This window comes from Vicia villosa, linkage group LG4 (genome assembly GCF_029867415.1).
Source record: "Vicia villosa cultivar HV-30 ecotype Madison, WI linkage group LG4, Vvil1.0, whole genome shotgun sequence".
Lineage (NCBI taxonomy): Eukaryota > Viridiplantae > Streptophyta > Magnoliopsida > Fabales > Fabaceae > Vicia > Vicia villosa.
This window is the reverse complement of record NC_081183.1, coordinates 140,244,884-140,262,470: the sequence shown is the minus strand read 5'-3', so window position 1 is coordinate 140,262,470 and position 17,587 is coordinate 140,244,884. Positions and strand designations below refer to the sequence as shown.

The following is a 17,587-nucleotide window of genomic DNA, read 5'->3' as shown; positions in this document are numbered from 1 at the left end:
CTACCTCCTCAACTTATTTACCTTAAGTACGAAAGGAAAAAGAAAAGAGGGAGACCTAGGAAGTATGGTCCTGATGTACCTGTTTCTTTGAGGCTCTCTTCTCCTATGTCTGCCACTGATAATTCCATGTCTTCTTCGGAGAAACGGCCTAGAGGATGCCCACCTGGAAGTGGAAGGAAACAACAACTAGCTGCTCTAGGTAAGCATAGATACTTGATTGTATGTATTGTTTAAGGATTTGGCATTGGAATTTGGCATGTTCATTTTAGAGAGAAAGTGTGATTAGTTATTTACGATTATCTGTTAATACGAAAATGTGAAGATATGTTGCTTTTGTTGCTGAAAGTTTTTGTCTATAAAATTGGTCATTGTGAAGTTGTTCACCTGCTAAAAGTTTACTCTATTGAAATTATCGATTTACTAATAGATTAATTTCTTTAGAATTTAGATAGACTGTGACTTTTAGGGACAAAGCATCCTAAGTAGCACTTTCATGGAACTAAATTCTATTTATATTCCAAGATAATTGACGGATGAGGGCAATGATAATTGATAAAATACATGTGCATGTATAATGAACTATTAGGTTGTTGAAATTTAGTGTTATGTTTATTTCTTGAAGTCCTCGTTCAAATTTCTGATATAGATTAAAGCTTCATAATGAATACAAATTAGAAACCATGTGCATGTATAATGAACCATTTTTTTTTCAAGTGCTGGAAGAACTGTAGCTTGAAGAAATGTGAATGTTACTAGCCACCCATTTATCAAATAAGACTTTCTTTTAGGAAGTGACTCACAAGACTAACTTTTCTAATATCTCTTTTTGATCTAGAAAACTCAACAGCATTTACAATCATAAGCACAATCTATTCTCGGTTCTAATATCGTTGTTGTTTATTGCCTTTTTGAAATTGAATTTTCAGATTTGTTTTGAACAGATTTTGCAAATTGTGTGTGATCTGTTATATTTATGAGTTAGTATAATTAGTTGTCATTTACTTATACTAACTTGTCACAAACTTACATTGTTGTAGGTTAGCAGTGAAGATGCAGTTAACATGGCTAGGACATTGGCCGTAAAAGAAGGACTCATGGTAATCTTGAAATGTCAATTTCCTACACTTAAAACAAAAAATGTCGGAGAAAACTTCAATCTTTATACATTGGATACATGATTCTTAAATAAATTGCAACAAACTGTTTGCGAATTGCAATTGGAAGTTTGATAGTTTAAATTTTTTTCTAGGTTGGCATATCGTCCGGAGCTAACACGGTTGCACCACTTAGATTGGCTAGTCTTCCTGAGAACAAAGGAAAACTTATTGTGGTAAGAACAATTATTCTTAAAACAGCGTGAAACTTCATTATGCGAGGTCTAATTAGAGATATTATTAAAATATTGTAAAATTTCTGATGACTTGAATTTCAGACTGTTCATCCAAGTTTCGGGGAACGATACTTGTCATCTGTCTTGTACCAAGACCTTAGGACAGAAGCTGAAAACATGCAGCCCGTGTCCATCGATTAATTCTTTCCATGAGTTCTGATTCAACTAGAAACTATAATTTGAGTTTGAAGATAAGATTATACCCGAGAAAGTAGTTTCAATAGGATACATTTGTAAGTGTGGTATTCTATTAATCAGACATGTTGTTTAACATATGGCTAATGTGCCATGAACAATAGGGTTTAGTGCCCCTAGCTGGCTCAAACAATGAATCATGGTGCCAAGGTATAGACGATCTTGCTTCTTGTTCGGCTGCATACTACCAGCAAGGTGCCAGTTTCGCCAAATGGTAAGTGTATGCTTGCATTGGTACTACTTGTCATGATCATTTTATTAACCATACGAGTTTCTATCGTATATTAGGCGTACTGTCGTGAGCATCCCCAACGGTCTTTCTGCTCTTGCTGTCAAGGAAGCAGCCCGGGATCTTGTTCGCAATGCTACAATTAGTCAGGTGAGAAAATCACTCCAGTTATATAAATTCTTTCTTTTAATTCATAGTTATTAGTATCACATCAATAAAAGGCAAAAATATGTTCAGGAACCGTAGTTTGTTTAAAACTAAAGATGTGATACTAATAAACATCAATAAAGACCAATAACACTTCCACCCATGACTCTTGTGAGACTTCTCAGATTTGAGAAAGATTTGATTAAATCGTCTTCGACTACTGTCTTTAGTTCGGTTGATCCATCATTCGACTAATAGAAAAGTGATGTACTTCATATTTCATTTGTTTGTACTGAATCTTTAATGCAATAAATTATTGTTTTAATATTGTTAATTTATTATATGTTGAACTTGTAGATATTTACAGACACGTCACCATATGAAAAAGAGACAATCGACCATATTCGGCAACTTTGGGCTCAAGTATTTTTGCAAATGGTTGAAAATCAAAAGGTTGAGGAGCAAAATCTACCAGATCAAATGCAAATGGTTGAAGAGGATAAGGAGATAGAAATGTTGCCAAAACAAAAGCCAAAGAAGAAGAAGAAGAAAACTTATATATGAAGAAAGTGTTATGACTTAGTTAAAATATAATTTTGATGTACTTGAAATATTATGACTGCACATGATTTTGTATACTTTTTGGTTAATATTAAAAATATTTTGACTTAGTTAAAATATGATTTTTATAAGTATGATTTTATAGTATTTGTGACTGAAAATAAAATTTAACTAAATGGTGTTTATGAAATTGGGTGTAAATAGATATAATTGCTCATTCATAAATGGCGTATTTACACCCGATTTTTATTAAAAATAATGGGTGTAAATTTAATAAAAAACGGGTGTAAATTAACATTTTTGTACTAGTGAGCTTAGCGATTTTTACTTTATCTTTTTAAAAAGCCCCTAAGAAGATAGTTAGTGAGATTAATAAATTGCAAAGCAATTTCTTGTGGGGGGTGTAACTCGGTGAACTGACTTTTATTTTTTATATGCAACAATGTTGCGGTGAGCATGAGTCGCCACCGACTTTTATTTTGTCCAATGTTAGGAAAGGTAAAAAGTACAGAAAAAGACCTTTTTTTGAAAGAAAACGGGCTCGGGGGGTAAGTTATGAAAAGGGAAGGTGTAAGCACCCTTTTCATCCGTAGTTATCTACGGGCTCTTAACTTGCTTAGCTCATGTTTATTTGTTTTGAATTGAAAAGAAACATAAGGACTTTAGCGTAAATGCGTAGCCTTAGTTTTTTTTTGAAATAGTAGTGAAAAGATGTCTTTTATTGAGCCAAGCAGGTTAAGAGAACTACCCTAATTACTTGGTCCTTTTCTATATTTTTTACAATTCCCAGGATCATCCATACTATATAAGTAGGAAATCCTTGTTATATTGGACGTGTGGGTCATCGAAGGATCATCGAGGTCGTTTGAAGGCAACAAGTAGAGGTACCTTTAGCAATATTCGAAGAGACGGTCATCACTTTCCGTAGGCAACAATCGAGGGACAAGATCATATATTCATAGGCAACATCGAGGGACTTATGACCTTTGTGATGATTTTTTAATCGAGGGACATTTGCTAATAGGTACCTCTACATTTCGAGGGACGCGACCTTTTAATCGAAGGCAACCGAAGAGGGGCGTACCCTAAGGGTGAGTGCGTGCATGTGTGTTGGATTCGATTATATTTTATCTTATATCTTTTAGTTAGCTAACGTCCGATTAAGTTATCTTGCCGTACACGCCCTAGTTAGCATACATCTAAGCAATATATATCATCAAACTGGAATTTAAAAGTGCAGAAACGTAAAGATGTTCACTATGATATTTACATTTGGCCTATGTACATTCTAATATCTAAATAAAAGCAATAAGATAAATAAAACATGCGTCATACACGGGATTTAGAGATGAGAGAAGAATCGGGGGTAAAATAAAAATAATTGATGGTTAATTAAATTATTCGATTAATTCCTAAATAAAAAATTAACTATTTATTTAATTAGTTATTCTAAATATATTACCTTAATTAAACTAAAAAAACTAGGTTTAAAATTACATATATATAAAAAAACTAATTTACTAACTTGTTTAATCCAAATAAATGAGAAAATAAATTAAGGTTAATTATGATGTTGATTCTATTTTTATAATAATGCACTAATTTACTTAAATTTAATGTCCTAATTATATAATAGTTAGTTTAAATTATTGATTGATTAATTAATTAAGAAATTAGGTGATAAGTTAAAGGAAAAAAAGAGTTTTCTAAAAACGGGGAACCCAGGTTCCCAAGGTGACATGCAAGGACCTTCTGCCAACTGCGCTGCATATGATTCACTGAAAGTGAATCACACAAAAAACAAAAAATAAGTACGTAAACAAACGTTAATAGGAGACCAAGTAAAAGTGACCAGAACTGGGGTCCACCATCACCGCATATAGCCAATCGGAATAGGAAAGAGAGCGCTGAAACATTGACCAACCACTAGTGGTCGAACACGCGTGCGGTCAAAGTCCATCTGCCCAGTCATCATCTTCATCCTCATGCACCTGCATTTGCTACGAAATTTGCTGCGAAATAGCGGCGAACGCCATGGTAGCAAAGCCTGCAAAAAATCCAAAATCGCACACCACGAAAAAATCACGAATAAAAGGAACCCAGATCTTATAATCAAGCCAAGGCGAGTTCAATGGTGGATTTGTTTAGCCGATGGTGGCCTGGATAGATGAAACCGAATCAAGAAAGTGTGTTGCCCTAGCCATGGTGTTTCCTATTTCACACGTTAAATCTTCATGCCAACAATTCAAACCTTCTCTAAATGACACGCAAAACTCGATTATGCAGTTATTTTGAATTAAAACACACAATTATGCCATATATGAAAAAAATAAAAATACATGAAGATGATGTTCATGGTGTGCGTGTTTTAAACGTATTCACGCACAGTGGATGATCCTAACTTACCTCTTGATGCCTTGTGGAAAGGATGGAAGGGTTTGTTGGCTTTGAAAACGGCTGCAAATAAGAAAACGAAACTTGGTTTTCTTTGTGAGATTTTTGAAATTTGAGAGGATCGTTTTGAGGCTAGGGTTCGTGGTGAGGGAGGCTGCACGAGTTAAGTATATATATGGGACAAATTAGGGTTGAGAGGTTTAAAGAAAGATTGAGTAACTTGATTGAAAAAATATCTTGTTTTGAAGGTGCATGAAAAGTTTCCTTTTTTCAATTGAATCCTATTTTGATGCTTTTTCTTCACGTGTAAATGAGACCCTGGAATGAACTTGGACATGTTTACATGAATGGAAAGTTTTTGTATGATTTGATTTTATTTATTTTGATTTTATTTGATTTATAGTGAATTTAAATGAATAAATCCAAAAATAAATAAATAAAACGATAAAATAAATAACCAAATGACAAATGGGCCTTTAATAAACTTGGAAATTCGTGGATGGTGCAAGGATTATGGCCCATTACTCAAAAATATAAATTTTGTCACTTAGGTTTTCACGCCTTTCTTGAAAATCGACCACCTTGTACAAATCATATCTCCCTCATTTTTTATCATATGAAGGTGTTCTTGTACATTTTAGAAAGCTCAAAGAGTCTTCTAAAAGATATTTTTGGTTTCACCTTCATTGAACTTACCATGTTCATTTACCATCCTTTGAGAAAAAACGTCTTTTTGTTGACTTTCAAAAGGACCTATAATGTATTAGCTTGTATCATCCAACTGGTGCATTTCTTGACTTTAGACCCAACATCAAAGTTGTAGAAAATGAAATTTCCTTGAGAATAGGCTTTGGTTGGGCAATTTTTGATGAACCATGTGAGAGTTATGATCGGTCAAAGTTCAGTTGACTTTCCCTTTAAAACCTTAATTTAGTAACTTCTTCCTTTGATGATTTTGGACCTTTTTCCTGATAAATCATGATCAAATTTTGATCAAATGATGAATATAACATATAACTATTGATGTTGCCCAAAAATTGGGAGTTTTGACTGTACTTTGACCATAATTGACTTCTAGGTCAAAAATAGTCGACTGTTGATCGTTTGAGCGTTTGAATGAGCAATCTTGTGGATCAAGGCTTGAAATTTGTCATGAGGGTCCTTTGAGGCATATGAGAGGCCATGGTGCCTATTTGGGGTCTCAAAATTTGATTATCCTTGAGAAAATTCAAACCCTAGTTCTGACCTTCATTGCTTAGGAGGAGAGTGAACATGTTTTCAGTCAGGGATCATATGAGCCTGTGGAGATTAACTGAACTCAATTATCTTGAAATGTAATGGACAAATTTTGGGGTATGACAGGGGGGGAGATGGAAGAGAAGAAAAAACTCCATTGGGTGAGTTGGAAATAAGTTTGTCTTTCGGAGGAAAAAGGTGGTCTTGGCATAAGAAGTTTGGAAGAGTTCAATATCGCGCTTCTTTTGAAGTGGAGGTGGAGAATTCTTGAAGCAACGGATTCTTTGTGGTATAGGGCCTTGAAAGCAAGATATGGAGATGTTAACTCAAAAGCTTTAATCGGTGAAAAGAAGTTGGGCAATAAAAGTAAAAGATCTATTTGGTGGGTGGACATTATTTTGTTGGAGAAAAATTTATCGGAGGATTTTCTTGTTAACAACATCAAGTTTAGTGTTGGTTTAGGACACACTAGGCTTGCTAATTGGTCGGAAGTGTGAATAATCAAAAACTCTTTTCCGAAATTATTTACTGTCTCCCATTTGTAGGATGTATCGGTTTCGAGTTTGGGAGGTTGGACGGACGGAGAGTGGAATTGGGGAGACTTCGGAGTTCACCAAGGAGCGATTTCGGGTGCTGCTGTCTTGCGGGCAGCCTTGGCAGAGCTGCTGCCAGCGCCTAACAACACTGCAGTAGCGGCTGATACGGTGTTTTGGATGTTGTCGGACGACTGTGTGTTCTCCGTTTCTTCGTGTTTTAGTGAGCTTCGCAAGACTTCATTTCCTTATGGTCCGACAAATAGATTTGATAGAGTTATGTCTACAATTTGGAAAGTGGAAGTTCCCCTTAAAGCCAAGGCTTTTGGTTTGAGATGTACCTTTCTTCTTTCTACTCCCTTGACAATGGATGCAACGTCCTATGATATAGTTGAGGACCAGGGAGGTGAGGTTAGCAACTTGTGGCCCACTATTACTTGACAAGCCTATTAGAAATATAAGAATTTCTAGCAAGTTTCAGGATCATGTACTCTTCAAATGATACCTTGTTTTATTCCATTAAGTTATAGAAAGTCGTGACTCAACTAGGTTATGCGATTTGTTGAGTTGTGATATCTAGGCTAGATTCTCTGATATCAAATTTGGAATATTTTTCTATTTAAGTTGTATGCATCATCGTTAAAATTCTCTCTCTTCCTATCTTTCCATTTTCTTAAGGAGGTATACTAAGACCTTAAAAATGGAATGTTATCATTTTAGTGCTTTCATTGTGTTGGTTCCTTCCTCCATGAGTTCTCAGCTTCCACCGCCACACCACATTTTTGAACTCACGCGTTAAGTTGCGTTCCTCACCACTCAATTTGACGCATTCTGTAAACGCCTTAATAACAATGCTTCAACTGCTTCGTGGCGTTCATCCAACGAATCCAATTTTCGACCTCGTTTGAAACTTAACATCCCTCGTTTTAATGGATCTGATACACACAGGTGGATCTTCAAAATTTCTCAAGTTTTTAATTACCACTGAACCCCTGAAGAAGAAAGCATCACAATTTCTTCTTTCTACCTTGACAGTGCTGCTCTGGCTTGGTACCAATGGATGTACAGCAACATCCAGATCGCTTCATGGTCCCAATTCCTAGAGAAGTTGGAAATTCGTTTTGCTCCTATTACGCTCGACGATCCTCACGGAAACTTGTTCAAGCTCACCCAAACATCATCTGTGATGGCGTATCTCACAGATTTTAAAGCTCTCGCCAATCGCATTGATGGTTTATTGGAGGCTAATCTTCTCGGTTGTTTCATTTCTGGGTTGAAGAACGAGGTTTGCCATGAAGTGTTAGCCCAAAAACCAATGTCCATCTTGCATGCCACCGGTCTTTCTCGTTTACAAGAAGACATGTAGCAAGACATTACGCGTTCTTCGCGTTCTCGACCGTCCCCACTACCGTGGCAACCTACTTTGGGGTTTTTCCCTTCTCCCAAACCTACCTCTGATTCCTCTCCCATGGTGAAACTGCTGCCAGGTCTTCTTCCTACACCACCTGTCAAGCCTCGTTTCTGGCATCTCTCGGGTCTTGAAATGGATGAACACATCACAAGGGTCTCTATTTCAACTGTGAACAACCATGGTCCAAACAACACAAATGTGGTGCTCGTGTTTTATGAATGGTTGCTAACGATGAAGATTCCCCTATGACAGGGGAATTAGAGTCTTTCGTTGCGGAATTGATTTACGGAGTTGATTCTCCTGCGGAAACCTCTGCTCACGCTGCCCAGTAAAGTTTGCAGTCTCTTTCTAGGACCACGCTGCAGACATATCCGCCTCTTGGATCAGATCTCTTCTGAACCCGTTGGCATTTTGGTAGATGGGGGTAGTACCCATAATTTCATTAAAGATATTGTTGCTTCTGTTTTATGCTTTACCTTGGACTCAATTGACCCATTTCAAGTTTTAGTTGGCAATGTACAAGAGTTGTTGTGTTCTCACATTTGTCACTATGACTTTCTGTCATGATAATTCACTATCACTTAAACTTATAAGTGATCTTAAATGGAGTTTCACTTATTGATGAACAAGGGGTGATACGATAAGCCCATGTAGCTCTTTAACCCTACTATCTTTCACACCCTCAAGCCCATTTCACTTTGATGATTTTGTTTGAATGCTTATTTGAGGATGTTCCACCAAAGTGAAATGTTTCACAACACGAAGCTCGTCAATTAGAGCGTGAAATCTATTATAGATGAATTGCGTCTCATTCTCTATAACTACAAAGGACGTTCTCACTTATTATCTTATCTAGGGTCTTTTCTTCGATCCACTTGGTGACATAATCAACCATCTTAATTTGATACTTCAATCAGTTGGGCCTTAATATGATAAGTATGCCTTAATTTGAACTTGAATAAGTAGGTCTTTAAGACTCAATGTATTTCATTACCAAGAAGGCTTCAATGGCTTTTGTTAATACCGACAAATAAAAAAACAAAGTTTCCAAGTCCTTGGATCTAGTTATGATAAGAGGTCGGGACAATACTTCTCTGAGTTTGGAGAGTACTACCTCATACTCAGCAAATCATTCATAATACGCCTATTTCCTGGATAACTTGTAGAACCATAGTGCATGGTGGACCAACCTAGCATGAAAATGTGAGAGGGAGACCAACACCCTGTTTAGTTTTTGTATTCGTGTTTTGTCTTTGGAGCCACCATGTCTATTAAGACTTTACACTTGTCAAAGTTGATATTAGTCTTTCTTCGTGAAGTAGTATCCCGAAACTTCCTTATCATAATGCCAAACGTGCATTTCTTGAGGTTTAGTCGTATGTTGTATCTCCATACCTTTTTAAAAACTATCTCTATATTGGCTTTGTAAGCTTCCTTCCTATTGGATTTCACTATCATGTCATTCATGTATACTTCTACCACGAAACTGATCTAGTCTTTGAAAATTTTGTTCATCATTCGTTGATAAGTTTCCCATGCATTATTAAGTTCGAAGGGAATCATTTCTTATAAAAAATTTATCCTCTATTGGTCATTAAAGTCCTTCTCACGCAGCTCGTAGGCTCCATTAGCTAATTTCCATTGAGCAACTTTACTTAGCATCTGTTTGGAATCGCGGTGGGAGGCATAAAAAACGCACGTCTAGCAAGAAGCTACCTTTTGTAGCTTTTGGCTTTCACGGTGGGGACAGTGAAAAACATGGAACCAAACACACGCTTAATGCATTACATCTTCTTCACTAGCTCTCCTGACTATTGATATTTTACAAGTATATTTAAACATTTCTATTTTAAGATTAACTTAAAAATATAACAGAAATTAGGAAGAAAGCGATTCTTTAACTGTCACATATTCTTGTAACATTACTACATAATTAATCCCTATTTTGACAAAAAATAAACATACAAGTTTAAATAAGTGACTATCAATAACAGTTCACAATATGCAAATTTGAGTGTTCAGATGACTTTTTTCTCAATTATTAATGTCAATTACATTAGTTTATATAGTTGGCCTAAGTCACATGATAAGCTACTATGTACTATGCTCTAGTGTATAATAGCTTGTGTAACAAGTAACAACAAGCAACTAACTTCGAAACCAACAATGCAACTAACTAACATCTCTTATGTAACAAACTAGCTAATAAACATCATTGCATGCTTTTGTGTTATCATCTTTAACCACTTTTTCACTTTTCTGTAATATTAAGTTCCATGTCAAATTGCCATGCTTTCTTTCCATTACAAATTCCTTAAGCCAATTACATATCAAGTTTCAACCGATGGTAGTAATTAATCTTCCAAAAAAACACTGATTTATAATCTAAAGTAACAAGATACATAATCAAATCTAAGAAGAATAAACTATAATTTGACAAGTATTGATGCTTAGAATTTACTAGTAAATTTTGGGAGTTATCATTATCATGCAAATTAGATAATGAATACTAAACAGCACGACAATACTTAACAGCAAGACAATACTCAAAATCTTGATTCAGAAAAAATAAATAAAAAGCTAAATAGTCTTAGCAATAATCTGTTCCATTCCACTTTCAAGTTTCTTTAGATGGTCCTCCAAATCATCTATTTCAACCACATGGTTATTCTCATCAACCAAATTTGTTGTCACAGCGATCGTTGATTTAATCTTCTCAATTTCTTCCGAGGAGAGCTTTGTATCAATGTCCTCTTTCTCTAAAGCCTTACTCATTTTGTAAATGTAATAATCCAATGCATTCACCACCGTGGCCCTCCTTAGGAATTTCTTATCTTCAATTTGGTATTTCTCAGCTTCTTGAATTAATTTCTTAACTTCCTCACTTGACAATCTTTCTTTGTGATTAGTTATTGTAATCTTGTTCGAACTTCCAGAAGCATTATTCTTAGCTGAAACAGTCAAAATACCATTTTCATCGATATCAAAGCAAACAACTGAAGAAGGGGAACCGCGGGGAGCTGGGGGAATGCCATGAAGAATAAAATAACCAAGCAAGTTGTTGTCACTCGCTTTTGTCCTCTCACCCTCATAAACCTTAATCAAAGTACTGGTTTGATTATCTACACTTGTACCATAAACTTTAGTCTTGTTGACAGGAATGCAAGTATTCTTAGGAATCACGACATTCATGATATCTCCTATTAAAGATGTGCCAAGAGACAGAGGTGTAACATCCTGCAGCACCAACTTTGGAACATTCGTAACACCTTCACTAAGCAAAGCAGCTTGAACAGCTGCCCCATAAGCTACGGCCTCATCAGGATTAATGCTCATGCACAACTCTTTTCCCTTAAAAAAGTCTTGTAGTAGCTGTTGTACTTTAGGAATTCTAGAAGATCCACCAACTAGAACAACATCATCTACCCTGCCCTTATCCATCTTAGCGTCAGTAAGACAACTCTCAACAGTCTTCATACACTCATTGAAAAGGTCCATATTCATTTCCTCAAACTTGGCCCTATTGATGGATGATGAAAAGTCAATACCTTGAAATAACGAATCTACTTCAATAGAGGCAACAACAAGGAAAGATAGTGATCTCTTTGCCCTCTCACAAGCAGTTCTCAACCTCCTCAAGGCTTTTGAATTTCCACAAATATCCACTTTGTTCTTTCTGTTGAACTCTTGTACAAAGTAGTTGACCATTCTATTATCAAAGTCTTCTCCTCCAAGGTGAGTGTTTCCAGCTGTTGCCTTTACTTTGAAAACATCACCCTTAATAGTTAGTAGAGACACATCAAAAGTACCACCACCAAGATCAAAGACAAAAATATTCCGCTCTCCATCATAATCAGTCCTCTTGTCAAGACCATACGCAACAGCTGCCGCAGTTGGTTCATTCATTACCCTCATAACATTGAGACCAGCAATAACACCAGCATCTATAGTTGCTTTTCGTTGAGCATCATTAAAGTAAGCTGGCACAGTAACAACTGCATCCTTAACTGGTGATTCTAAATATTTCTCAGCAATTTCTCGCATCTTTGTGAGTACCATAGATGATACTTCTTCTGCATAGAGTTGCTTCTCTTGATCTTCGTACTTAACAGTAATCATGGGTCTGTCGCCAACACCGGCAACGACTTTGAATGGCCATAAAAGAATATCATCTTGAACAATAGGATCACTAAACTTCCTACCAATTAATCTCTTAGCATCTGAAAAAATTAAAGATACGTATAAAGTTTAATTGATCGGTTGGTCCGTAAAGTAATATACTAATATGAAAATTCTAAATTGATCCATGAACTGGGTTATTAAAAATTGTAATTAGGTTTTGGAACTTTAAAGGAGTAAAAGAATAGAAATTACCAAAAACAGTGTTTTGAGGGTTGGCAGAAGCTTGATTCTTAGCAGCATCACCGATCAATCTCTGATTTTTTGTGAAAGCAACAAAAGAAGGAGTAGTTTTATTGCCTTGATCATTGTGAATGATCTCAACTCGACAGTGCTGTTCTTGCCATACTGCAACACATGAATAAGTTGTGCCGAGGTCTATTCCCACAGCACAATTTGTTTCATGTTTTCTCTTCATATTAGAGATCGATATAGTAGTAGGGTTTCTTGTTGCGTCGGAGAAAAAAGTTTTTAGGGTTTCTTAAAAAGTAAAATACTTAAAGTATATATAGTTGTTGTTTCGCATGTGTTCGGAATCTCAGTTAACTATCGGGTGTGCACTGCGAAATAAGCAACTTTTTGATTTGGTGGTGTGTTGAAAAAAAGGTGAACACCCAAATCTTTGAATTTAGTGGGATATCATTACCTCCATTTAAGGACATGTCATGTTTTAATATTATTTTATATTTTAATTTAAAATAAATTAAAATTTTAAAAATAGGTGAGTTTTGGGATGTGTGTAACAATAGTTTATCTTGATAATTTGATATCGGGAAGAATTTAAAGAACGAAGAAAGGTATAAGAAAGTGGTTGTGACTCTGGGAGATAGATTATTAACATGAAAGAATAAATATTTTTCATTTGGGGGATAGTAGTTCTTTTATAATTTGTCTTGTATGCAATTTTAATTTACTTTCTCTTATTCTTCAAGGCTCCAATATGTATAATTTTTAAATTAGAGTCTATTTTTAAGAAATTCTTTTGAGGTAGTAAGTAGGAGAGGAAAATCAATTGGATTAGTTGGGACAAGGTGTGTAAACCCATCGTCAGTGGAAGGCTGGGAATTAGAGACGAGATCATTCAATGAAGCCTTATTAGACAAATGAGTCTGGAAGGTGAAAAAAGATAAGAGGGGTATGTGGTATAAGGCTTTGGTTAAGAAATATGGTGAGTCTAACAATTCAAATAGAGGGAAAAAGAGAGTTCGGTTTAGTGGAGGGATATCAATCAAATTGAAATAACTAGATTGAGTTATTAGAGGAGTATTGAGAGAGTAAGGTGTACAAAGGAATAATGTAGTATGTTCAAAGTAATTCGAATCATCCTTGGAGTAGGGTGTGGAATAAGGCGATTCCTTCGAAAGTGGCGGGGATGATATGAAGATTGCTTGAAATAGATTACCAACAATAAATAATTTAATTAGAAGGGGGTGATTGATCACTGTTTGGGCATGTGTGTTGCGAACCCGAAAATCGCAACTTAGAGAATATAGAAGAAATGGATTAAAATGCACAAATATGAAAAATAGTGTATTATTTCTGAAATTGAAAGGTAAATGCAAGAGGATGAATATCCTAATGCCCACAAAGCAAAGCTCCTACAGAGTCATGAAGCCAACTGTTCATAACAAACTATGTTCTTCCATGATAATCCCCAAACTCCCTCACCTCACTCTATATACTACTAAGAGGCATAACAAACTTGCCAACTAAGCAGCCTACCCCACTCATTATTTACCATATAACCTCACCACACTCTTTATTACAATAATAGCTCTTTTTCCCATATAACTTATATTCGTGTCTCTATCAATACCCACCCCTTCAAAACAACCTTGTCCCCAAGGTTGAAATTTGCATTCATCAAACTTGCCTCTATAAAATCCAAAGTTGAGCAAATCGTTCCAACAGTAGTCACAAGTTGTAGCTGCCATAGGAAAATTGAACTCTCCTGGGTCCCATTGTCGGATCGGTACAAAGTAATACAACGACATAATTGCCAAACCTAATGGCCCCCTTGCAAAACCATCATTCCTCTCTATAGATTTATTTAAATCAGGTCCCATATAAGACAAAATTCTGGAAACCAAAGGATATATAAAACCCAAACTTCTTTTGATTGCCTCAAGAACTTGAAGTGGGTCAATACTGACTAAAATTGTTTTAGGCACCATGTAATGGACCACAATAACAGACCTTGTACTTGTTACCAATCCTTGATCATACCCCTCTAGTTCCATTGCAGACCTATGAATACCCAGAACATAACATACTGCAAGTGCTACATTTCCAAACATGTGGTGTCTTGATGGCTTTATCAAAGCACAATCAGTAGGTGTACTTGTCTCTTACCTTGAAGCTGCAAGTATTGAGTCAATTAAGACTAGCTCAACACCCAATGCTTGTATTTCCTCCTCAATATCAAGTAATATGTTGGTCAATGATTTTATTCTTTGGCTATTATAGGAAAGCATATTCTTATCATTCTTAACCATTTTAGGTGTATGGTCTGCAGCTATTAGATACTTCTCCATGAAGGGAGACTCTACATTTATGAGAAGAAGAAATTCTGGCTCATTTTCATCGAGTTCCAAAGGGACATCATTTGCACTTTGACCAAAATTAACAAGTGTTTTTCTTGTAGCAACATGTACTGATTTACTACTCTCATACCTGGATATCGCCCTTGTTCTTGTAGCCACATAAGTCCTCTGTTTCTCTTAATCTTCAGTTTTAGAACCCATGATGCTCCTCTTCCCAAAAATTCTATGAGTTCCTTCCCGAGACTCCTCTGCGACCCATTTGTGAAAATAAGAGAGCTCATCCCACTGCCTTCATGATTAATATTTGGAGCAATGGATTGGAGAAAATACTGCTTAGCAGAAGTCAAGCCTTCTCGTTGCTTAGTCACTAGCTCTGCATTTTGTAAGTGTGAAAAACAACACACGTAACCATTTTTTATTTTTATGATATGTACCCCCATCAAAAATAACATCCCGCTTGTCAAATCCAAACTGGGTGTGAGCCACTTTACATTCTTAACATGAAGAATTGGCAGTGGCGGTGGTGTGGATTGTAGTAACATAGGATTGGAATCCAAATACACAGGTTTCTGCGTTATGTGCCTCTTTGTGTAGATTCTATAGGATTTCCCTTGCATACAACCCATTGCAATTGGGCCCAGTACTGATATGACCTCATCTAATTGGACCAGGCTCATTATGTTTAAGTCTTGACCTAACTTACAAAATGACAGATTTGCCCTTATATCTCCCTCTTTCATTCGGGTCGGATCTTCTATTACACGCACCCGTTCTAACTTGTTCTGCAGTGACTCCATCATTATTACACGGTGAACTATGATTGAATATTCCGATTGAGGAAGAATTGTCTCACATATGCCTCCAACCAGAATCGACCCATCTGGAGGTTTGGGTGGCGGTTCTCCCCGTGGATGTGTTGTCGTAAGTTGATCAGAGTATCGTAAATTTGACGGACTTAATTCCAGCGGGAGTAGTTCAGGTGGCTTCGGTTCAAGTAAAGTCTTACTTGATGAACCCAAGTCTGGCAGTTCCGGCGATAGAGGAGGCTTAAACACAAACACCTGATTCTTTCCTCTTTGTACCTCATTCACTTCTTTTGTCTTCGTCACCGTCTTTGCGATTTTTTCTGACTGAGGTGTTAACCTTGGTCGTAATTCATTGCAAGACGTCATTTCTCCAATGTTGTTCATCACATCTAGCACCGATTGATTCTCGGCACCCTTTGGCATTGAATTGTTCTCTGCAGTCTTATTCAAAACATATTCATGGCTTTCTTCCTCCTCAACTTCTGCAGGATCCATCATCTCCCACAGATCTGGGATGAATTTCATAATGAAAGCCCTTTCAAAATTCTTCCACGAGACATCCTATTTACCTTTCTTCCAAGAGAGCCACCAAGTAAAAGCATCCCCACTCAACCCAAATGCAGTCACCCATCCCACTTTTTTTCCTTCACAAAGCCAAGTGTTAGCCTCAAAATATCGATCCAATTGGATCAGCCACCAATATCCATCTTCTGTTCCGTCGAATCTAGGAACCACCTTCGTAGATATCACTAGCTCTCCGTCGGATCCGGTAGGTCAGACTATTGTTGCGAACCCGAAAATCCGCAACTTAGAGAATATAGAAGAAATGGATTAAAATGCACAAATATAAAAAATAGTGTATTATTTCTGAAACTGAAAGGTAAATGCAAGAGGATGAATATCCTAATGCCCACAGAGCAAAGCTCCTACAGAGGCATGAAGCCAACTGTTCATAACAAACTATATTCTTCCATGATAATCCCCACACTCCCTCACCTCACTCTATATACTACTAAGAGGCATAACAAACTTGCCAACTAAGCAGCCTACCCCACTCATTATTTACCATATAACCTCACCACACTCTTTATTACAATAATAGCTCTTTTTCCCATATAACTCATACTCGGGTCTCTATCAATGTGCGTCATAGAGTGTCGGGGGGAGGGGGAGAATCAATATCTAATTTGTTTTTTGAGTGCTTTGTTTTTGCAGGGTTATGGTGTTCCATTTTTAGGTGGCTAGGAGTTAAGGCAGCATTGCAGTCCGACGGGTAGCAGCATTTGGTTCAATTCGAAGGTTGCTTTGCCGAGATAGAGCAACATCGTTGAAGTTGGCAATTATCTGGTTTTCATGCATATGGACCATTTGAAAGGGTAGAAAGGAAAATATATTCCAAAATAAGGAAATAAACTTAGGATAAATGGTGGAGGATGCGAAGATTGTATCTTTGAAATGGTTACATATTAAGTCTGGATCGATAACAAATAATATTGCGCAATGGTTCTCACATCCTAGGGCATGTTTGGGTTACACTGAGGATTAATATTAAGTTTTTGTTGAAGGGAGGCGTCTCCGTTTTTTTCCAAAGCAGAAGCGGTGCGATCGTAATTTCAGTTGTCTGGTGTAGCTGGGAGCTTTCAGTCTGGTTTCAGTAGGGTGTTTTTCTGGTGCAACAGTGTGATTGTAGTTCGGGCAGTAGAGTGTTTTCTTGTTTCAGTACAGAACCATGTAGCGCTTCCATTGGGGCATTGAGTTTTAGCGCTGGAGCTTATTTGCGTGGCGGCTCTTCAGGCTAGCTTTGGTTCAGGTGTGTAGCTTTTTGGTTTTGGTCGGGCGGGATCCGCAGTTTCATGATGTTTTAGTTCTTTTTTATTTTTTTATTTTTTGAAGAAAGAGATATATTATTCAACAAAAACAATAATACAGTGGTGATTTATAGATCCACACACAAGGAAAAGGC

At 36.6% G+C, this 17,587-nt stretch overlaps 1 protein-coding gene across 1 annotated transcript; it reads right to left on the bottom strand.

The window, feature by feature from the left end:
• Positions 1 to 10,551: 10,551 nt before the first annotated feature.
• LOC131599792 (heat shock cognate 70 kDa protein-like) lies at positions 10,552 to 12,709 on the bottom strand. Its single transcript, XM_058872046.1, has 2 exons — positions 12,471 to 12,709; positions 10,552 to 12,316 (listed from the first exon to the last, which is right to left on the bottom strand). Exons 1-2 carry the CDS (start codon positions 12,691 to 12,693, stop codon positions 10,677 to 10,679), a joined length of 1,863 nt encoding a protein of 620 aa, XP_058728029.1. The 5' UTR covers positions 12,694 to 12,709; the 3' UTR covers positions 10,552 to 10,676.
• Between the last annotated feature and the right edge of the window lie 4,878 nt (positions 12,710 to 17,587).